This window comes from Ursus maritimus, unplaced genomic scaffold (genome assembly GCF_017311325.1).
Source record: "Ursus maritimus isolate PB19 unplaced genomic scaffold, ASM1731132v1 scaffold_20, whole genome shotgun sequence".
Taxonomy (NCBI): domain Eukaryota; kingdom Metazoa; phylum Chordata; class Mammalia; order Carnivora; family Ursidae; genus Ursus; species Ursus maritimus.
Window position 1 is genome coordinate 35,924,313 of NW_024424453.1, and position 23,828 is coordinate 35,948,140.

The following is a 23,828-nucleotide window of genomic DNA, read 5'->3' on the forward strand; positions in this document are numbered from 1 at the left end:
TTCCCAGAAGGGCAATTTATTTTTTCCCCCAAACCGTGTAATTTTCTAAAGACTTGCAGGAAGGTGGCCAAACATTACACACTCAGTAGGAAGAACTAGAAAGAAGCCATGTTTTGTAAACGACTTGAAACTATTGTTCTAGAAAATGAAGATTAGTCTTTTCTAGAAAATGAAGACTTAGTCTTTCATAACTGAGTAGAATGGAAGTTTGATGAAAGCCAGTGCTGGTGGCACCTCTTTGAATAAAACCTCAAGTTCGTAAGAGGAGCTTTCAGATTTTTATTTAATAATGTTAAAAATCTTGGCGAAATGATACTTTAAAGCTTTGCATCCTCTTAGTTCAGAGAAACAGGCTTACATATAAATTCCTGCGAATGCTTTAAAGATCTGTGTATGAATTTACCCTGCTCACAGCACACACAAGATGACACTTCAGAATTGACTTGAAAAGCTCATCATCTGGTTTTAGAATTACCTTATCATCTAAGGACTATTTGGATTTGAAATCATGCATATTTAAAGGTACATAGCTAATACTTATACATCATAATAAGTATTTTTTTATTTTTTAAAGATTTTATTTATTTGAGAGAGAGCATGAGCAGGGGGAAGGGCAGAGGGAGAGGGACAAGCAGACTTCCCCACTGAATGGGGAGCCCAATGTGAGCTGAAGTCAGATGCTTAACCAACTAAGCCATCCAGGCACCCCAATATCATAATAAATATCTAAATAAACACTGAAGTTGCTTAGATGGATTTAGGAAAAAAAAAAAAAACCTTTCGTGATAATTAAAAATAAAGGTATACATATAAGGGGTGCCTGGGTGGCTCAGTCGTTTGAAGGTCTGACTCTTCATTTCAGTTCAGGTCTTGATCTCAAGATTGGGAGTTCAAGTCCCACATTGGGCTCACACTGGGTGTGGAGCCTCCTTTAAAAAAAAGAAAAAAAAGAGGAGCATCTGAGTGGCTCAGTCGGTTAAGCATCTGCCTTCAGCTCAGGTCATGATCTCAAGGTCCTGAGATCATGCCCCATATCCGGCTCCCTGCTCAGCATGGAGTCTGCTTCTTCCTCTACCCCTCCCCCTCGCTGTGCTTCCCCCCCCCCACCTGCTCGTGCTCCCCCCTCTCAAACAAATAAAATCTTAAAAAGAAAAGAAGGAAAAATAAATGAAGGCATATAAACAAAGGGAAATGGTTCTAGGTGAAAATCTAAACATTTGCATATAATAGCTTAACATTGCTAATACCTCGCTGATCAAGGAAATATTTAAGCTACCACTACTACCAGTCATACTAGACAGAAGATTCAAATGAAAGGATACAGCCCCTACTCACAAGCAGTCGGAATCTGGAAAATTTCTTTGGAGAGGTGACAAATTAGCGACCACTAATGCAGAATATCTTATGCAGGTTTTGAGAAGCTATTTACAAAAGAACCATTATTGTTCTTCTTGAGAAAAATCATTGGATTGTGGGCAAAGGGTAGAAAATTTATAATCTATAAACTCCGTATAAGGTGGTACATACAACAAAAGCCTGGCTCCCTTCTGTGAACCACGTCTGTGTTACAGTGAGTTTTATCAGAAGGCACATTTTTCTTTTTCTTTCTTTCTTTCTTTCTTTCTTTCTTTCTTTCTTTCTTTCTTTCTTTCTTCCTTCCTTCCTTCCTTCCTTCCTTCCTTCCTTTCTTTCTTTCTTTCTTTCTTTCTTTCTTTCAAGAGACAGGGGAGGGGCAGAGGGAGAGAGAATCTAAGCAGGTTCCATGCCCAGCACAAACCTGATGCAGGGCTCAATTCCACGACCCTGAATCATGACCTGAGCCAATTCAGTTGGTTAAGCATCTGACTCTTGAATTTGGCTCAGGTCATGGTCCCAGAGTTGTGAGATCGAGCTCCCGTTGGGCTCCGAGCTCAGCATAGAATCTACTTGAGATTCTCTCCCTCCCCCCTGCCCTTCCACCTTCTAAATAAATAAATAAAATCTTAAAAAAAAAAAGATACTTAATCGACTGAGTCACCCAGGCCCCCCAGAAGGCACATTTCTTACTAATTCCTAGACACTCAGTTCCCTCCAACTAGCCAACCTTTTATCAATTTTTTTTCATTTTTCTTTAAAAATAATTTTTAATTACATAGGTCATACATAAATACATTTTCAGGTAAAGCAAAAACCTCACTATCCCTTCCCCCTCTACCATCCTGCTGTTGTCAACTGGGTGTACAAACTTCCAGGTGCTTCTCTACTGATTTATGTGGGGAATGTGCCTGTTTGTAAGAGTGGCTGTGTATTTTGTTGTTATTGACATAAAGACTTTCCATTATATCTTAGGCTCTTTCAACTTTAGTGCATATACGTGATTATTTAAATTTATATTTAGATCAGTTAAAGTTAAATAAAATTCAAAAATCAGTTCCTCATTTACACAAGTACTCCTTAGCCACACGTGACTAATGGCTACCATATTGGATAGCATAGATAAAGAACATATCCATCATTGCAGAAATTTCTACCAGGCAATGCTGATGTAGAGCTATTTTATTCTTTTTCTATAGTATTTCATGATATGGAAGTACCATAATTTATATAATCATTCCTTATTGAAGGCATTTATGTTTATTTACAGTTATTTTCTGTCACCAACAGTGTACTCTTTGGAAATGTTTTTCTAGACAGTGAGAAGGGAAATTGCTGCAGGATTGAATATGGCCGTTCTAAATTTAAAAAAATTATTTCCAGATTGCCCTTCTCAATGGGTTTACCAGTTTACACTTTCACCCATGATTTTGGAGGGTACTGTTTCTCCTGTCTTTACTGGAACTGGCTGAGTACCATCAACCTTAAAGATGGTTGCATAGTGTTGAGTGAAATGTTGCGTCTCCTGATGGAATGCTCTAATTACTATTGAGATCGAACATCTTATGTATTTTTATCAGCTAAATTTACTGCTTGTTTCTGGCCTTTGACATTTTTTCTTTTAGGCTGTCTTTCCTTTTTTGTACTTATCCCATAGAAGCTATTAAATCTTTGTAATATGTGTTAGAACTGTGCCCTCTCAATTTGTCGTTTATCTTTTGTTTATGGTATCTTAAATTGCTTATAATATCTTTAAGGAATTTTAAAATTTAAAATAATCTACTTAATAATCAGTTCTTTCCTTATGCTTTTGCATTTTATATATATTTTTAGGAAGTGTTTTTGTACCTTAGGTTATAAACCCACTTTCCTGTATCTTTTTATAGTGTTTTTGTATAGGTTTATTTTCATTTACATTTAGATTTCCAATCCATCTTCTTACCTTGTTTTCCATTTGACAGACTCTTTTAAGGCCTAGCTTAAACATGTTCCTTTCCTTCTATAACCTCTTCCTTCCTCCCTCGTAGTTATCTTAAAGCCTTTTTCTGTTTCTTTTGTTCTGTTTTAAAGAGAGAGGGAGAAGGGCAGGGGGAGAGAGAGAATCTTTTTTTTTTTTTTTTAAGATTTTATTTATTTATTCGACAGAGATAGAGACAGCCAGCGAGAGAGGGAACACAAGCAGGGGGAGTGGGAGAGGAAGAAGCAGGCTCATAGTGGAAGAGCCTGATGTGGGGCTCGATCCCATAACTCTGGGATCACGCCCTGAGCCGAAGGCAGACGCTTAACCACTGTGCCACCCAGGCGCCCCGGAGAGAGAGAATCTTAAGCAGGGTCCACGCCCAGTGTGTAGCCCATCATGGGGCTGGATCTCACAACCCTTGGATCATGACCTGAGCTGAAACCAAGAGTCGGACCTTATCTGACTGACCCACCGAGGCGCCCTGCCTTTTTCTGTATTATAGATACAAATACATCACTCTGTACTAATGCTGCATGATAGAAATATACTTTGAGTCTCAAATGCAAGCTACATATATAATTTTAAATTTTCTAGTAGCCATATTTTAGAAAGTAAGAAGAAACAGGTGAAATTAATTTTGATCTTTTTTATTTAACCTAGTATATCCAAAATATTGTCGTTTTAACATGTAATAAAGATAAAATGTTACTGAGTTTTGGTGGTTGTTTTTTTTCCCCCTGATGTGTATTTTACACACTCTTGTACATCTCAGTTTAGGCTAGTCCAATTTCAGTTGCTCAAAAACCACATGTGGCTACTGGCTACCATATTGAACAGCACAGCTCTATACTGTTATTATGTATTTATCTTCCCCATTTTACCATCTTCTCAAGGAGAGAGACATTTCGTTCCTCTTTTTATCCAAGTTTTATTGCAACTTACAATATATTAGTATTGTAAAATGTTTGGGAAAAGCTAAAATGCCCTTGGGTAACATCAATGGAAGAATAACTTCCAGAAGAATGAGGTGGTTATACTGTTCTCCCATTTACCAGGCAGACCATCCTCTACTTGTTATTATGCTTGGTCCTTCCATGCTTTAGAAGGGCGTTGTTATACAGGAGAAAGCCCAGAAGAGAGTGATTAGATTAATAAGGGGTCTTCCAATCATGCCTTTTAAGGAACAACGGAAACCTCAATGGTATTTCACACGGGTTTCGGGAGGTAGGGATGAGCACGAGAGAGTATGGTCTTTAAGGGCTTGAAGAGTTTTTTTTTTTTTTAAAGATTTTATCCATTTATTTGACAGAGACAGCCAGCGAGAGAGGGAATACAAGCAGGGGGAGTGGGAGAGGAAGAAGCAGGCTCATAGCAGAGGAGCCTGATGTGGGGCTCGATCCCATAACGCCGGGATCACGCCCTGAGCCGAAGGCAGATGCCTAACCGCTGTACCACCCAGGCGCCCCGCTTGAAGAGTTGTTAAGAGGAGGAATGAGTCTTTGTTACTCTAAGAGTAGAACTAAGGTCAAGAAGTAGAAATAACAAGGGATCAGATCTCAGATAGACTTTAGGAAGCACTTCCCAGCCATAACAATACCTGAAAATGAACTGGCCTGTCTAAGGACCATGGGATCACCTTATACTGGGGGAGTTTTCTAACAGCTCACCTTTTCAGGATGGATGGCAGAAGACTTCTAGCATCGTGTGGGACAGAGAGTTAGCCCAAATGATTTCCAAAGACCCTTCTCCCCTGTGCTACTGCAGTTGCATGAGACCATACCTGTAAGCACATTGGAGTCCTTTAGAGAAGTGTGTCACCAAGTTCTAAAATATTTATGTGAAGGTATTTGTGTCTGGATGCTTGGATTTACCTTCACTGCTTTTAGTGAGGTTCTAAAACAATCACTTTAAATTTATAGCTTTTCTCTAAACTTCGTACATCACTGAAAAACCTGGTACTTGCATTTTTTTTTCATATTTCAGTCATTAATTTATTCAACATTGTTCAGTCTTTAGTTTGCTTCCTTATGTCCTCTGGCTCACTCAGAGATTCTCGGTTTCTTAGACCTTGCTTGGAAAGGCCTGATAAGACAAAGAGGAAAATCCTGTGTGTGTGATACGATACATTTCTTTGGAACGACTGCCGATCTGTATACATCCAGGAAACACTTGGGTTAGTTAATATTCTGATAAAGATTAGCACTTTCCGTTCACATTGCTCTTTGCATCTCAGGTTCTCAAATACTTCAAAGATAAGCAGAAATCATAATCAATGTTACCTCCCAAACTTCTTTTATTAATATTCAGCAAGTAATCTTTAGAATTGAACCAGCAGTTTGTAGCCTTGGTGTTACTTCCAAAGAACCAGAAACTTGTATTTTAAAATGATGATTATATCTCGGTTCAAGGATTTTGAATTTCTTGGTTTTGTAGGTCATTTTCAAAGTTCAGAAATGCAAAAAGGGTGTTAGTATTATATTGGTAAAATATATCAAAGTACCAGCTCCTAAATTTGCCAACATTTCCCAGTGAATTTGTAGGAATGTCTTTTCTCCAGAACCTAATATATTTATCTGTATACTAACTTCCACATAGGGCTATGGAACACACCTGATGAATCACTTGAAAGAATATCATATAAAACATGATATCCTGAACTTCCTCACATATGCAGATGAATATGCAATTGGTTATTTCAAGAAACAGGTAAGTTTTTCACTGTGCAACTCTGTTCTGTCATTTCTTTTCTTAATACATAGTCAGGTAGGCTTCATCCAAGGAAGTTTTTCCCCTGGCATTTTCTGCTTGTAAGAAGGACATATCTTTATTTTGTAATCCTTAAGCCAGGAGTAAGCTTCAGACTGTAGTAGAGGGTATGACCAGCACATAGTAAATACTAAAGAAATATTTGTTGAGTGAATGAATGAATGCTATCTATAAATGTAGTATCATATTGCATCCTGGAATTCTAGAATATGGTATCCCCAGGCTAAGGAGAAATTCCCAGGGCTGGGTGAGTACAGTTCTCTATGAGTAAGAGAAATAGATTTAGTCTCTGGAAAGCCTCCATTTATGACAGCAGAAAGAAAATGATGAAGTTTATGAAGGGCCCCTGACAATCCTTTGGAAGCATACAGCAGGCTGGGAGCTTGGCTGCCGTCTCGGGCCTTTCTTACCAGAAGTTTTCAGCTCAGCTTTTTAAGGATTATTCTTTGGCTGCATATTTTTTTTAAATAGTGCTTTATAATTCCTAAACGTTTTCGTTTACTCTTCTAACTACAAAAGTAATGTAAAGTTATTGTAGAAATTTTGGGAAACATAGTAAAGCAGAATGAAGAAAAATTGGTTGTAATTCTACCATCCAAAGAGATTTACTGTTAATGTTTTGATATGTACCCTTCTAATAATTGTTCTGTGTATGTGTTCATGTGTACATGTGTATATAAATATAAAACTTGGCTCGTTATTATATTAATTGAATTACTTGCCCTTTTCACTTAATACATTCTGATTATTATTTATATAATTTTTGGTAGTTCTCTGAAATCGTATGGTATAATTAGAAAATAATTCATTAAACCAGTACCACATTTTTAGGACATTCGGGTGTTTCTTTTAAGTGTGCATTTATAAGTATGTGTTTGTATGTATGTTGAATAAATGTCTAGATGTAGAGTTGTTTCCAGATATATCTAAGGCTTTTGTTATGCATTGCCAGATACTGCAATAATTTCTATTCTTGTCAGCAATATATAAGGGGCTTCAAGAAAAGGTTTGGTAACTGAGAAGTATATTTTTTATTCCTTCCCTAGATAATAAATTGTGTATGTTTGCATTTATTTAATCATTGTGAAGTGTGGTGGTTTTTTCTTATTCGTTGCCCCTTTCTTTGTATTTCTTCTTCTGTTTTTGAATTGCCAATTCATTGTATTTTGCCTCCTTTTCTACTAAAATATTTATTTTCACATTGATTAATGAGGACTCTTTGTGTATGGCATATTAACGTTTTATTTTATGATTTTTCTCCCATTTGTCAGTTGTTTCAACATTCCTTATGAGTTCTGATGTACAGATTCTTAAAGATTTCATTGCATAAAATCTATTAACTTCTCGGGCGCCTGGGTAGCGCAGTCGTTAAAGCGTCTGCCTTCGGCTCAGGGCGTGATCCCGGCGTTCCGGGATCGAGTCCCACATCAGGCTCCTCTGCTGGGAGCCTGCTTCTTCCTCTCCCACTCCCCCTGCTTGTGTTCCCTCTCTCTCTGGCTGTCTCTGTCAAATAAATAAATACAATCTTTAAAAAAAAAAAAATCTATTAACTTCTCTTTTTTGCATAAGTCTCATGTGATTAGAGAGCTTTTCCTCCTCTGATGTCAGATAGTTAATCTCCTATTTGTCTTCTTCTCATTCTTTGGGATGTGTCTGTGACTTTTGTAATAAAACTCTTTTGGAAGAACTAAGTGGGGTTGTTAACTGAAGGCTTGAGGCACAGCTTTCTTAGGCTGCAGCTGCACTGCAAAGCCTGAAATATAAGTCATGGTTCTTAAATGACTTGTCTGTAGTCCTCTGTGAGGCCTATGGCAATGATTGCTTGGAAAGTAAGTTTTTGCTGAAAGGCAGGCAGGATAGTGCTGGTGATAGTTCTGAATTCCAGGTAGTTTACGGCAAAGAACTGAAATAGGCATGGTATGGAAAATTCTGTTTATAATACGAATATATGACTATCCTATAGTACTAGGTTATTGCAGATTAAAGTATGTAAATGAATATATTGCCGATAAATGCCACGGACACAATTACACATTGTGATGGTCTGGAAGTTTCTGCCTATGCAGTAGGGGTTTCATTTCCTCAACATCTAAATATATATGTATATAAATAAAAGATTTTATTTTGGGGCACCTGGGTGGCTTAGTTAAGTGTCTGGTCAGGTCATGATCTTAGGGTCCTGGAATCAAACTCCTCATCAGGCTCCCTGCTCAGTGCGGAGCCTGCTTCTCCATTTCCCTCTGCCCCTTCTCACTCCCCAGTGCTCTCTTTCTCTCTCTCAAGTAAATAAATAAAATCTAAAAAAAGAGGGGGGGGGTAATAAGTAATTAAGTAATCTCTATACCCAACGTGGGGCTCGAACTCACAACCCCAAGATTAAGAATCTCATGCTCTGGGGACCCTGCGTGGCACAGCTGGTTAAACGTCCGACTCTTGGTTTCGGCTCAGGATGTGATCTCAGGGTTGTGCACTCAGCGTGGAGTCTGCTTGGGTTTCTCTCTCCCTTTGCCTCTGCCCTCCCCCACCCCAATCTCTCTCTCTCTCAAATAAATAAAATCTTAAGAAAAAAAGGGTCGCATCCTCTACTGACTGAACCAGGCAGTCATCCCTAGTTACTATATTTCTTGATAAGCTTTTCTTTCAGAACTTAGAGCGGTTTTTGATTTGTTGAGAATCCTGGGGTCCCCTCCCCAGTTTGGGAGAAATTGTTCAATTTAATATAAAATTCAACTTTATATTAGTTCTGTTAAAAACCATTTAGTATAATTTGTGTTTTACTAGGATTATTTTTTTATGTTGTCTTGCTTCCTGTTTGCAGTTTGATTTTTGATGTTTTTGATGTTTTTTTTTTTTTAAAGATTTTATTTATTTATTCGGGAGAGACGGAGAGGCAGAGGGAGCAGCAGACTCCCTGCGGAGCAGGGAGCCCGATGTGGGGTTCGATCCCACAGTCCTGGGATCATGACCTGAGCTGAAGGCAGACGCTTCACCAACTGAGCCACCCAGGCACCTTCTCCAGATGTTTTTCATGTTTTTGAACTCCACAGAGGGGTTTCATGCTAATCCTTTCCAGAATAATGTGATGGGAACCGGAAAAAGTGTATCTTGCTGCCTACCACACAGTTTGCGCTCAGTGGATATTTGTTGCACAGTGGCCATATGAATGAATTTATTTGCTTTGCAGGGTTTCTCCAAAGAAATTAAAATACCTAAAACCAAATATGTTGGCTACATCAAGGATTATGAAGGGGCCACTTTAATGGGATGTGAGCTAAATCCACGGATCCCATACACAGAATTTTCTGTCATCATTAAGAAACAAAAGGAGGTAAGCACGTGACTGACTCCTGATCCTTCCGTACAGGCTGGTCTTCGTTGGGTGAGTTGTGTATCTCTGGGCTCTGTGTGGATGGCTCTCCCACGTATCGTCATGAGTTCGGTTTGCTGGGATTTGTGTAGATTTCTTCTCTGATGGTATGCTGGATCCCTTTCCTCTCTAGGCACCATTCCTAAGAGGGTCAGCACTTGTTAAATTGGTGTAAAATACAAAACTTGTAAAATGTGATGATATCTTCACCTTCACCTTCAAGGCTTTGGACATTCTAGCCTCATGTACCCTTCCCAGACTTACCTCTTTGCTTATCTAAACTCTTGTCTGAAAGCCATTACTGAGGCGTTAAGCTTCTAGCGTGTGTCTCTGTCCGTTTCCCACCTCACTGTCCCAGCACACGTTCACCTAGGACCACTTCAGCCTGAGTTCAGTTTCTCCTTTGAGCTTCCCTGGCACTAGTTTGATCCACTTCTTTGAATTTTGGTTATTCGTCATCTTACGTGGGCATTTACCTTCGTGTGTATCCCTCTCTGCTTTTAACATTGCAACTTCCGAAGGCCTGTGTTTCTAGGAATTCAGTGATTTGTCACCTCATTTTGGGGTGAAGTCTTTTATGCATATGAACTGAAAGGGAAACAGTGAGAGGAAAGGCTGATAGATTTGACTACATAGTAGTTTTACAATTGTCCGAGATAGAAAACAATACCGTAAAAAGAGCATAATTGGGGGCGCCTGGGTGGCGCAGTCGTTAAGCGTCTGCCTTCGGGCGTGATCCCAGCGATCTGGGATCGAGCCCCACATCAGGCTTCTCCTCTAGGAGCCTGTTTCTTCCTCTCCCACTCCCCCTGCTTGTGTTCCCTCTCTCTCGCTGGCTGTCTCTCTCTGTCAAATAAAGAAATAAAATCTGAAAAAAAAAAAAAAAAACATAATTGGAGAGTGGCCATTTATTAAATGAATGAATTTCATGTTAAGCCCAGGATCATCTCCTCACTCCCCCTAGTTCATTGGAGTTCAGAAATGGGCTTTGTGGCTGTGTCATCCCTCATCATTTCCACTTTACATTTCTGTTATTCATTCTCATGCATTTTCTTTCTAGCAAGTAACTAAAAACGGCATCTGTCTTAAAGCCCATCTTTGTTTTCTGGTTTCTACTGATGTTCCTTAATCCCAGTTCTTCGTTGTTTGTCAGACATCATTGACCTAACAGACGTAAAACTCCTTATACAGTCTCTGATGCATAGTAGGTGCTCAATAAATATTTTCCTTTTTACCTTAAAGTGGGTCAGGCTTGTTCTTATGAATGTGGGTGAAAGGTGCTTTTTTCCTATTAGAAAATAAAAACAACCTTTGTTGTTTCTTGCTCAGCCATGCCAGCCCTAGAGAGAATTCCAAATAGGGTACTTGGAGAGTTAATAAAAGCACAGCAGGCCCCTCTCTCTGTCTCTTTCTAAAGAGCTAGCTTTCTTCATTGTTCTCTGTGGGGTTTAATGAGCAGGTCCGTATTCAGCAGCTCGTGTTCGGCATGAGGGGCTGCTGGCCAGCGAGAGCCATCACCAGGCAGTCAGCTGGCCGTCCCTTCTTCCTCCTCCGAGGAGCATCCGTGCATCTGGTGGAAGCAGAGAGCAGGATTGCCCTGCAGATCGCCTAGTCCGGATCCGTGGGCTCTCACTGTGTACAGGGGAAAGCTGTAAACACAGAGCTAGCAAAAGCAAGTCCATTGTTTAGAAGACAATGCTCCCTCCCCATCCTTTTTCTCCTCCCCTCTTGGATCTCATCTCCCTCTCACCTCACCTTCCCTGTTGGCCTCCAGCCTTCTCCAGCACCGGCCACTGAGTGGATGATACAGGCTGGGAGCTGTTAACCTTGTTTCTTCCAAAGAGACCTGAAGTCACCATAAAAAATCCTGGATTCATGTAGTATCTTCTTCCAGTGATTTTCACAGGTATCTTTATTCCAACTTTTGAAAACCCCCTTGTGGAAGACAGGGACTCACGGTAATAGCAAGCAAGTTATAAGTAGATGGAGGGCTTTCCTGGCCCCTGAAAGAGTGCAAGAGCAGAGTAAGTTGTGGTTGTGTCTAGTGGAGACAGAGAGAGAAAGCTAGTGCAGTTGGACAGGGGAGCAGAGTGGGAGTTGCGGGCTACTTTGTGAGTATTGACTTTGGGAGTGGGAAGCTGGGATCCGTAGGGGCCTAGCATCATTGGAGATGTCTTCGTGGGAAATATATTTTGAACTCTTTTGAGCCTGCTGAATCCCATTAGCATGAGCGAAGATGCAGAGTCCAACATAAGTAGATTCATAGGCACGTGAACAGCTAGGACCATAGGTGTGCCGGTGATAAAAGCCGCTGTTTGAGAAAGTGTGACTAGGTCGTGAGCCGGCAGAGTTGAGTGTATACATGTGTGTGTGTGGTTGGGGGGCGGGGGTGGAGCTGGGAGGAAAGGATGCATCTCAAACTTTCACCGGACTGTGAGATAACAAGGGACTGGGTTTGGACGATCCAAAGTAAGGGCAACCAACCAATGCGATTTCTTTGTAAAGAACACGTGCTAAGACTTGGTGGCATATTAGAGATGGGGGAGTTCCCCCAAATCTCCTGTTGGGGGTACTAAAACCGAAGGGATGGAATGGGAGAAGGATCTGAGGAGAGAATGATGATGACATGGTGGAGAAGTGGAGACATTTTCAAGGGAGGTGAAGGTAAAAGACTGAAACAGAGGTAAAGTGTATCCATTCTCCAAAGCAACCCTTGGAAGCACAGAGGGGTTAAGAAGCCCTCCACTGTCGTTACGAGTCACTCACCGGGGCCCCACCACCTTCAAGGTGCTACGCAAGGGGTATGGAAACCACCTGGGTGGGTTATCACATCTGAGGGTATCCTTGATAAAGAGAAAAAGTTTTAATATTATATTTGAAATTAGGTTTTCTGAAGGAGTTTATTTAAGAGATTACCATTGGGATTCTGTTTTAAAAAGACACAGACTGGGGTGGGCACCTGGCTGGCTCAGTCAGAAGAGCATCCGACTCTTGATCTGGGGGTTGTGAGTTTGAGCCCCACATCGGGTATAGAGATTACTTACATAAATTAAAAAACTTAAAAAAAAAAAAAAAAGGTCTTACACTCAGAGCTCCTGACCGGCCTCATCAGAAGAGCATGTGACCCTTGATCTTGGGGTTGTAAATTCGAGCCCTGCATTGGGTGTAGAGGTTACTTAAAATCTTTTTCTTTTTCTTTTTTTTTTAAATTAATGTATTTTAGAGAGAGAGCGTGAGTGAGGGGAGAGGCGGAGTTAGAGAAACTCAAGCACACTCCCCACTGAGCCGGATGCCTTGCAGGGCTGGATCCCACAACACTGAGTTCACCACCTGAGCTGAAATCATTAGTGGGACGCTTACCTGACCGAGTCACCGGGTGCCCCCAAAAATAAAATCTTTAAAAAAAATAAAAATAAAAAGACTTCGGCTCATAAATAAACAAAGGGAGAGCATCCATCTAGGTCTGTCCTGTCCGAAGTGGCAGCCACTGGCTACATATGGCTTCTAAGTGCTAGATACTGGCTCATTGAAATTGAGGCGCACTCGAAGTATACAGTACACTCCGATTTTGAAGACCTGTTAGGGATAAAAGAATGTAAAATATCTCATACGTATTTTTTCTACTGATTATATGCTGCAGTGATAATATTTTGGATATATTTGATTAGATCAAAATATATTGTTTAAGTCCAGTTTTACCTGTTGCTTTTTACTTTAAGAAATGTGGCCACTGGAACATGGCAGGGCGGCGGCTGGGTGGCTCAGTTAAGCATCTGCCTTCCGCGCAGGTCATGATCTCAGGGTCCTGGGATCCAGCCCCGCCCCCCCATTCTGGGTTTCCCGTTCAGTGGACAGTCTGCTTCTCCCTCTGCCCCTTCTCACCGCTCCTGTGCACTCTTTCTCTCTGCTCTCTCAAATAAATAAATAAAATCTTTTAAAAAAAATTTACATGAGCTGATTGCATTATATTTCTGTTGCACAGCAGTGAACTAGATTTATCAGACATATACTTTTACTAGTCCCATTCACCTTATGAAGTTCTTTGTTTAATTGTCAGGATTCAAATACATTCATGCTGGAGCGTTTACCAATGATATGTTTGAGATCAAGCTGATAGGAACTGGAGTGTTTTGTTTTCCTTTGTGAATTCAGTTAGTGACTGCTACTGTGTTTTTCTTTTTCAAATTTTTATTTAAGTTCTAGTTAGTTAATATAGTGTAACGTAGAATTTAGTGATCGTCACTTACGTATGACACCCAGCGCTCATCACCAGTGCCTCCTTCATGCCTGTCACCCACCTGGTCCATCCCCCACCCATCGCCCTCCATCAGCCCTGTTTGTTTTCTACTGTTAAGAGTCTCTTATGATTTGCTTCCCTCTCTCTCTCTATTTCCCCTGTTTCGTTTTTTCTTTTCCAAAATCAGTTATGACATAGTTAATTTCTGGATGACTATTTTTAATTAATTTTTTTCTTTTCTTTAAATGGGAAACCGCACTGTTTTGGAAATAGTTGACGTCAGTACATTAGGAACTATTTTACAAAACAAACATCTCTCAAAATTCCCTAATCCATCCTGGCTGCTCACACCAAGGGGTGTGTGGCCTCAAATATTTGGAGCTGCTTTTTTGATGCAAACAGTATAGGTTAGGGCCCCTGCCTTGAAAATTTTGAATATTAATGTCATCCTTCCCGGCAAGGGGGCGTTGGGGCTTTGTGAGGCCTGTTTCGGGTGCCCTCCAGTCTGAAGGGAGCCCTTAGTTCCTAGTCAGGAAACGTGAAGAGTCCGGGCTGGGCTGGGCTGGGTTGGGTAGAGAAGCAGGGCAGGATAACTGGCTTCACTGCTGAGGACGACAGGGGCCCTAAGAGCAGTGTGTTGTCTCAATATTGGCTTTTTTGATGGCAGGGGACGAGTATTCAGAGCCGGTTGTGTGAGCGCCCCTGGACGGGTAGAGTGTAGTAGAACGTTTTCAGGTCTTCCTGGTTCAATAGCAGTCACCCTGTCTCCTTTTTCGCATCCCGAAGACTTTATTTAGGCGACCGACTTCTTAGGTGGACTGACTTAATCTGTAGCCACAGACTTCTGTCACTAAACAAATTTCTTCCTGTGCTTTACAGATCATTAAAAAGCTGATAGAAAGAAAACAAGCCCAGATTCGAAAAGTATACCCTGGACTTTCATGTTTTAAAGATGGAGTTCGGCAGATTCCCATAGAAAGCATTCCTGGAATTAGTATGTATAGATCTTCATTTCAAAGCAAAATCTTTTGGTATTGTCATGAGATGCATTTGAAACGGTTGCCAGAGTGCAGTGATTTGGAAAGCTCTTTGCCTTGCCTGTCTCCATTCGTAGTGTTTGTAGTCTTAAGAAGGGAGATGCTTTCCCTTTGTCTTTTCTCTACTTCTCAGTGCAGACAAATCAAGGAGAACTTAGATGACCCCTTCTTATAGCTGTTAATACCCATCGTTTATTGAGAGAGTGCTATTAATAGCATGGGGAAGTTCTGCTTTTACCAATGGGGAAATTGAGTCTCAGAATGGTTAAGTCCTTTGACCTCAAGTAGCACATGGCTAGTAACTGTCAGAATTCATCTGCAGACTTGTTGCTGTTTGCTCCCTTGCTCATGCTGTCATGATTGCAGTCTGCACAGCTGTGTGCTTGGCCAAATTTCTCTCTCCAAATTTCTAAAAAAGATGATTGGGAAACACATAATTTGGTTCAAGTTCCCTATTTGAGAGTAGTTTTCCCAAGGGTTCTTATCTGTGAGTGTTAGGGATGCATCATCTTGGGTGAAAACATACAAAATAGCTGTTTTTGTAGAACTATCGAGTAGCCACACTTTCATTCAGTTCAAATCCAGGATCTTCTAGCATATTGAAGATTTAATACACAGCACAGAATCAAACAAACTGCAGTTCTCCAGAAAAAAATAAGACCTTATTTGGGCAAGACACATTCCTTCAATACAATAGCTACCCTGTAGCAGATCTTACTATTACTTCTAGACCTAAAAATTTCACCCCTGTTAATGGCATAATAGCCATCATATTGCTGAATGCCTACTTGTGCCAGGTGTTCTTCTGTTTTCTTATTTATTTTTATTTTTTTACATACATTGACTCATCTCAGAAGTGATAATATCACCTAATTTTTAGAGTTCTGTTTTATAGATTGAGAAGTTATAGAGGCAAAAGGTTAAGTAGCTTATCTAAGTAGCTTTTAAGGAGAGAGCAAGAAATCAGATCCAGGTCTATTGGACTTGAGGCTGTGTTTTCTTTCTGCTGCACTAAACCATCTTGTATTACCAGCAGAGTCTTTGCCAAATAAAATAGAGACCAGGACAAAGTTTGTTCTTACCGAAAATAACAGCTTAACTCTTTCACATGGTGATTAGCAAAATATGTGATTTAGAGTTTAAAATATGCACATGCCCCCAGTACTGGACGTATTTATTTTTTATGCTTTCCCCTGAAAAGTTGGGAGTTCCTGCTTTAAAAAAACACTAACATAAAGAGGTGTTGGCTGTCTTGGAAATGTTTCGTGCTATTAGCTGTAGAAGGAAGTAACTAATCGCAGTTGATTTCTGTCTCTTCCCGGAAATAGACATTTATTGGGGCGTGCTTGTAATTTATTTCATTTTTGATAAGTATTAATTTTGTTACTCTCTTGACCAAAAGCAGTTCTCATTCAGTGTTTAATTTCGTTGACATATAGGAGAGACAGGCTGGAAGCCGAGTGGAAAAGAGAAAAGGTAAGTAGGATGGGTGAGAAGATATTAATGGAACTGACTTTTCTTTCCTCCCAGCAACTTAGAGGAAGCAGGCAAACTGCTTGTAGTCACCCATTACAGCACTTCCTGCTTTTCAGTTTTCATAAAAATTTCTGGGATGGCTCCCATTTTAGGTTTTTGTAAAAATAAGCGAAATAGGAATCCCCTGGCAAGAGGGCAAAAAACTAATCATTGCTCCCTGTTGTTTCCTCTTCTCCTTTCAAGTAAGGAGCCCAAAGACCCTGACCAGCTTTACAGCACCCTCAAGAGCGTCCTCCAGCAGGTAAAGGTGGGTGTTTTCTCTTCATTCACCTCATGCAGATATTTTGAAATGATTTCCCACATGGAATTTCCATATTAGATACCTTACTTTTTTCTTTACTCAAGAGCCATCAAAGCGCTTGGCCCTTCATGGAACCTGTGAAGAGAACAGAAGCTCCGGGATATTATGAAGTTATAAGGTTCCCCATGGGTAATGCCATTAACCTTTTCTAAGTATAGATTTAACACTCTCTGGATGGCGGTGTGGGGGACACATGGTTGCTGAGGTTGATCTGTCCTCTTCTGTTGTAGGGTAGGGGGTGTGTGATGGGTGGTGGGATTCCCTGCACCACAGAGGGCCAGCGATAGAGAGCAGAGTGATAAAGGACAGGTGGGTGGCCGAGTCCTGTTAGACACGCCTGCAGCTTTTAGAGCCACATGTCGCCAGCTCTGGATGCAGAGGGCCCGGGTGGGGAACTGCACCCAGCGCGAGATGCGAAAGCTGGCCATTCGGACTTCACCGTGTTTATACTCTGCCTGTTCGGTTGCACGTGGAAAGCTTCAGGTTGTCCTCTTGATACATTTTGAGCCTTTGGAGAATTGTTGAAAGTGATACAAAAGAAGTTGGATTAAGGCTGCTTGCCTGCTATACTAGCAGAGGAGAAATTCTAGTAATGCCCTTCTCGATTTTCCATGCTCTTGATGGATGCTATTAGCGTCACTAGTTGTACTCCTTGTAAAAGCTTTGTTCCGCACCCAGTACCGTACAAACAAAAAATGCCGTTAGAAATGAGGAATTGTGGAATTTGCTCGTGCGCCTGCACCATGCTAAAATGATTAATTGGACCGATTGAGAATCCAATTAAACTAATTTGGCATTGTGTAGATGACAGACAACTAGCCGAAGTGTTTGCAGTTGGTTGTGTGGCCATTGTTTTGGAGACAGCCTGTGTCTTCTGTCCCTTTTCTACCTGCAATCTGTTCCTGGTACCAAGAAGGTATTAAAATATGAAAGGAAGAATGACAGGGACCCATTAGCTTCCTGACAAAGGAGTTATTTGTAGGCGTTTCCTACAGCATTAATTTTCACGAGAATGTTCTGTAGAGTCACCGTAATGGTTTTGGTAGTCTGTCCTCCCTAACGTGGACCTACATCCGTATGCTTTTCTTTCTCTTTTCTCTCTGCCTTGCTTCTCTGTATCGTAGTTATGAAAGCAGAAGCGTGAGGGTTGAGTGAGTCTAGAATTCTGAATGGAAGAGTGTAAAGGGAATCAGTATTTTCTTTACTTTTTAAGTTTTTTTAAAGGTCTTATTTTTAAGTAATCTCTCTGCACCCAACATGTGGCTCGAACTCAGCCCTGAGATCAAGGGTCACATGCCCTTCAGACTGAGCTAGTCGCATGCCCCTCAGTAGTTTCCATCATGTAAAAAGTATGTTAAAACCCTTTATGCCCATTTCCAAACTTAAGTTAACTGACCTTTGCATCCTCATTGCCTGGACCATCTCAGCTCCCTTTATGAAGCCCTCTTGGGAGGTTGTATGAGTTTGGGGAGAAGAATTATCTCTCAGCCCTGCTCACATACGCTCTGAAGACCTGCAGTGGTAGGTCTAGAAGGTCCCGTCTGTCATAGCCTACTCTTCAGCCTGCTTTCTGGCAGCGTTTTGCTTGGTCCAGCCTGAGAAGGGTACGAGCCTCTCCAGTTGGTTACCACCTGTGCGCACAGCTGAATGGTCATGAGGGGATATTGGCCCTGTTGAGCAAGACCAGTGGTAGACCGAGGTATGTTCTACACAAAGTTATTAAGACAGCGAATGGTGCCCTTTAGGGGAGCAATTATATTTTTCTTAGGGTGCCTTTAGGTGCTGAGTGAAAGGTGTAGTCTTGTCCCTAAGGTGGTTATGTTTTTGAGGACAAGGGTGACAAATCACTAATCTTACTTTCCCCCATTATTGCCTTCTCGGCTTTTTCTAAAAACGTTTCTTCTCTTTCCCTCTCCCATATGAATGAGGTCTAACCTGTGTCATTTAGGGAATCTCCTTCAGAAAATCATCTGAGTAGTCTGGCCCAGGCATGTCTTCGTACCATGTGTGGATTGCTAGGCAGTGTTTTCCTATTTACTCAGAACTCCCCAGTTGGTGGGAGGGATGGAAATGGAATAATTTAATGATTTCTCCATATGTGGTATCACTGATATTTAATTACCTTCTTTTTTAACCCATGCCATTTGGTCACGTAAGCCTCTAATGAGGCTAGAGGAAGAAAGATGTTATTTATTTATTTAGTTTAAAGATTTTATTTATTTATTTATTTATTTATTTATTTATTTATTTATTTATTTGACAGAGAGAGAGAGAGTGTACAAGGAGGGGGAGTGGCAGGCAGAGGGAGAGAGAGAAGCAGACTCCCCACTGAGCAGGGAGCCTGATGCTGGGCTCTTATCCCAGGACCCTGGGATCATGACCTGAGCCAAAGGCAGATGCTTAACTGACTGAGCCACCCAGGCACCGGAACGATGTTATTTGTAACTTAAGAATAGAGTAGATATAACAGAAAGGAAATATGCAGAATTGGTTGTAATTATTCTGAAAGATCCAAACACTAAGATGACTCTCGTTTTATTTCTGCTGTATTTTAGGCTCTCCCCGTCTCTTCCTGCCCCCTTTCTTCCAAATAATAGTTTGAAAGCTTTTGGATAAACTTCTTTGTACAATGTTTCATTCTTCCCCCCCCCCCTTTCGGTTATACAACTGTTCCTTCTAAAGCATAAACACTATATTGGGCAGCATATCATAAGTGGTAGGCATTTAGGTGGTAAGGTAAACATCTAACTTTACCTGGAGAGGCACAATTAATTTCATTGCTCTTTTTTCATTTAATGAGAGGACATCTTCATCTGCTCAGTCACACTCGGGTGAGACCTCTGGTTGGGGTATTTGCTGAGCCTTTATAAAGATTCTTAACACTTGCCAATTTTTCTCTCCTTCCAAACTGTTTTAGTTAGAGAAGAAAGAAAATTGGAAGTTGAGCTCACAGATATGACATGCCACTAACCAAGAGAAGCTCTAGTCAAGGGAAATAGGCAAAAGTACATATTTCCGATTTTTTCTTTGGTGTTTTATGGTAGATTTAAGATTTTGATGCAAATGAATTCTCCCCATTTTTGGGTGTTGCATGTAAATTTATGTATCTCACTAGCTGATGGTCCCATCCTGATATATTTGGTTGTAAGCTTCTTTCCTTCTGGAAAATTTGGTAATATAGTGGGAATTTGGGTTATTGGTAGAGGTATTTTTTTAAAGCAATTTTGACTTATTTTTCCCTGCACAGTTAATATAATTTTTAATGACAGAACCAGACTTAGAGACGACTAGGGACCTATAAGTAGACAAATGTTAGCATCTTCTTTTTTTTTTAAGGTTTTATGTATCTATGTTTTTTTTTTTTTTTTTTTTAAGATTTATTGATTTATTTGAGAGAGAGAGAGAGCACGTGCCAGCCAGCGGAGGAGCAGAGGGAGAGGGAGAAGGAAAGAAATAGACTCCCCACTGAGCGGGAAGCCTGCTGTGGGGCTCAGTCCCAGGACCCTGAGATCATGACCTGAGCCAAAACCAAGAGGCAGCTGCTTAACCAACTGAGCCACCCAGGCACCCCTATTTATTTGAGAGGGAGAGAGGGAGAGTGCACACGCATGGGGAAAGGGGCAGAGGGAGAGGGAGAGAGAATCTCAAGCAGGCTCCATGCTCAGTGCAGAGCCTGACACAGGGCTCAGTCCCACGACCCTGAGATCATAATCTGAGCCAAATTCAAGAGTTGGGCATTTAACCAACTGAGCCACCCAGGCACACCCAAATGTTAACATCTTCTAATCTGCCCGGAATTCTTTAAATCAGTTCTAAGAGTGAGGAGTAAACAAGCCGCATGGTATTATTACAAGTTTAAATAAAGTGCTGTTTTCATTTGTAAAATAATAAAATTTAAAGCAAGTAAATATGTTAGGAAAATATTATTTTTATAATAATCTCTCAAGGTTTACTTGCTTTAGAAAAGAAATTATTGTTTGTGATTTTTTTTTTTATTGCCTGTGATTCTTATTTCATGGATGGAGCATGAAACTAAATTCATTTGAACCGTTTTATATGTAAGGATACTGGTATATCTGTAGATTTATTTACGATCAGTTTTTCTACTTTAGTTCTGTCTCTGCAGCACCGAAACAACTGTGAATTTAATGAAACAAACTCAGTCTTATTGTTTGGATTTAAGGAATGAAATGATTCAGACAAATGTTCCACCTGCTGTACTCCGTGTAGATAGAGCCTCTTCTGTATAATTCTGAATGAATAGCTAACAGTGCTTAGTTTATCATACTTACCGCTGCTAATCTGCTTAGCTTCCTTGGGCTGAATAGGGGATTGGGCCAGATGACTAATAATGGTCCCTTCAATGCGAAAGTGCCGTGATTTTACACAAGCAGCCCTCACAACAGAAACAGCATAAAATTTAGGAACTGTTTTCCTCGATCCTATGAATGTCTCTTACGCAAGGGCATTGGGATGGTAAACATGTAGCCAAACCGATGACATAGATTTCTCTCCCTGTCTCCCTTTTGTCAGCTAGTGTTTACAAGGAGTCAAAGATGGCTAATATTTTTTTTTCCTGTGCAGATCTGAAAACCATGAGCGAACGCCTCAAGAATAGGTACTACGTGTCTAAGAAATTATTCATGGCAGACTTGCAGCGAGTCTTTACCAATTGCAAAGAGTACAACCCCCCTGAGAGCGAATACTACAAATGTGCCAATATCCTGGAGAAATTCTTCTTCAGTAAAATTAAGGAAGCTGGATTAATTGACAAGTGATTTTTCCCCCTCTGCTTCTTAGAAACTCATCAAGCAGTGTGCCTAAAGCAAGGTGGTTTAGTTTTATAAAGAATTGGACATAATGTATTGAAGATACTTGTAAATGTAATAATTAGCACTTTTGAAAAACAAACAAAAACCTCCTCTTAGCTTTTCAGATATGTATTTAAATTGAAGTCATAGAACATTTTTATTTTATGGAATAGGTTTTAATCTATTTACTACTATTAATGTAAATTTTCTATGGCATGTCCATTAGCTGAATATTCAGTAATAGATGATCAGGGGTTTCCTCAAAACCTGTGTATGAGGAAATTGCACATAGTACCAAGATTTGGGGGAATGCAGAAACTTTTCAGACCATGAATGTTTCCATTTTTTCCTAATGGAATGTGAGAGTTTATTTTTATTTTATTCTGAAGGACTTTAAGGAAGGGATACATGATAAAAAGCCCGTAAAAGGTGAAATATGTGGTGTTTGAAGTCTCATTGTAGACTTTGTATATGTATTTTTTACAAACACTCATCTAGATGTGCTTTGAGCAGCTCGGAAAAATGCAGTTCCAGAAAAGCAACTGCTTTGATTCCTAAGGAAGAAATTCTAAATAATGCACACTTTTTTTATAAGCATCTGGATTTTTGATAATTCTATCTACCTACAGTAAACTTGTGAGCACATAACCACTATTTTAATAATTATTTTCTCTACACAAATGTGTAATATTATATTTGACTTTGCTTATGCAGGCCATAAGTTCCAAAAGGCAATCTCCTGATGCACAAAGGCATACATTTAAAAACACCTGAGATTGAATCAACGTGCTTTAATAAGAACAGACGCATAATCTACATATGTATCAAATTTGGTGAATCCTTGTTCTAACAAATAAGGGTTTTTCCCCTTTTCTATGATCTACACAACCCCACTGATGATGTATTATATGAACATTTTCCTTTTGCATCTCCAGATTATATGCATTGTCTGAGGTGAATTAAATCACCAAGATTTGCTGTCAGTATTCTAACACCTACATTGGAAGGCAGACCCAGGGTAATATCCCACTAAAATCCATCATACAACCTTATTAACCTGTCTTGGGATTCCAGCTTAGTGCTTGGATTTATTTCCTGATTAACACTACATAGAAAAGTGGGACATCTGTCATCCGGACTCTGGGAGAACCAACTCATGTCAAACAAACGAAGGCCATGTTGGTGGTCTTTGACACTAATTTTTATGATACAAATTTATAAACTGATTTTTGTAAAGGACTAGGTTTTAAAAGTGTATTTAACTTGATATTTTCTATCAGCATAAATGAAATAAAATGATCATTTAATAGTTGTTAAAAACAGTTGCCAGAGATAATCTGCATGAAGGAAAAAAACCTGCGAATGGCTGTTAGTGGGAAGTATTGTTTTTAGTATGTAAGAGATATTCAGAATGCTCACACTGAAAAATGCCTCAACTTTTATAAGTATAAGAAACCACCTTGAGTGGCGTCTAGATTTCTAATGAAGAATGATGATACAGTTTGGGTTAAGTATCTTGGACTGGTTTTAAACAGTGCTTTGTCCTGAATCTGCCGAAGCATCTGTCCAGCTTGGTATCCTGTGAAAGTTTGTTATTTTCTGGGTAGACATTCTTATAGAGTATTGTCTTTAAAATCAGATTGTCTCTTCTATATTGAAAGCATTTTTATGTTTTCTAATTTAAAAATTAATATTTTCTTATAGATATTGTGCAATAAAGCTGAAGTAGGATGTGTGGTTTTTGCAAATGCTTTAACAGCAGATAAAATTTTACATTTGTAAAATTAATATATTGTACTGGTACAACATAGTTTTAAATTATATTTTAAAAAGCTCTCGGTTTGGTGTTGTGTTTTCTTCTTCTGTCCTATTAAATTTAACAGGGCAAGTGTATGATCCAGTTGGTTACCATCGACTACATCCATAGTTCTTAGATTTTAGGCATTTTGTTGAACATGTTTAGAATTGATGCATCTGTTGGAAGTTTCTTAAAAATTCACAGCCCACAGGTGAGAGAATTTCATGAGGAGAGACACTTGAGTGTGTCTGTGTCTTTTGAGTGGTTCAGTGCATCTTGCCTGCTGTCAGTCATTAAAGGGGAAAAAAATCCTAGTGAGAGAAGAGTATTATTGGTTTAGAAATTAGATGGTTTTTTCCCCCAGTTTTTCTACTTTGCATCTGTGAAATAGAAGAATGAAGAAACAGATAAAAATACAGCTGATTCTTACATACCTCCTCATGAACTTCTAATGTTACTCAAAATGCTGACTACAGGAAGGAATACTATATCCTCTTGGGGGTATGAGAGAACCCACCAAGAATACCTTTTCTTTCTGAATCCTGAACCAACTGAGAAGTCAAAAGAGTAAGGCATATGATGGCCAAAATATCTTTATTAATAATGAAATGGATATTGGAGAATGTGGCTTATGTATCTGTAGAAAATGGGTTAGTAGTGAA

General features: G+C 39.9%; 1 protein-coding gene across 1 annotated transcript in view; it reads left to right on the forward strand.

Moving 5' to 3' along the window:
* The window catches only part of KAT2B (lysine acetyltransferase 2B), a 99,308-nt gene extending 76,105 nt beyond the window's left edge, over positions 1-23,203 (forward strand). Inside the window, exons 12-18 of the mRNA XM_040636859.1 lie at positions 5,909-6,019; positions 9,264-9,407; positions 14,563-14,677; positions 16,160-16,196; positions 16,440-16,503; positions 16,602-16,686; positions 21,142-23,203. Coding sequence (XP_040492793.1) covers positions 5,909-6,019; positions 9,264-9,407; positions 14,563-14,677; positions 16,160-16,196; positions 16,440-16,503; positions 16,602-16,686; positions 21,142-21,335 — 750 coding nt within the window. The 3' untranslated portion in view covers positions 21,336-23,203. The remainder of the gene's footprint in view (positions 1-5,908; positions 6,020-9,263; positions 9,408-14,562; positions 14,678-16,159; positions 16,197-16,439; positions 16,504-16,601; positions 16,687-21,141) is intronic.
* Positions 23,204-23,828: the final 625 nt, after the last annotated feature.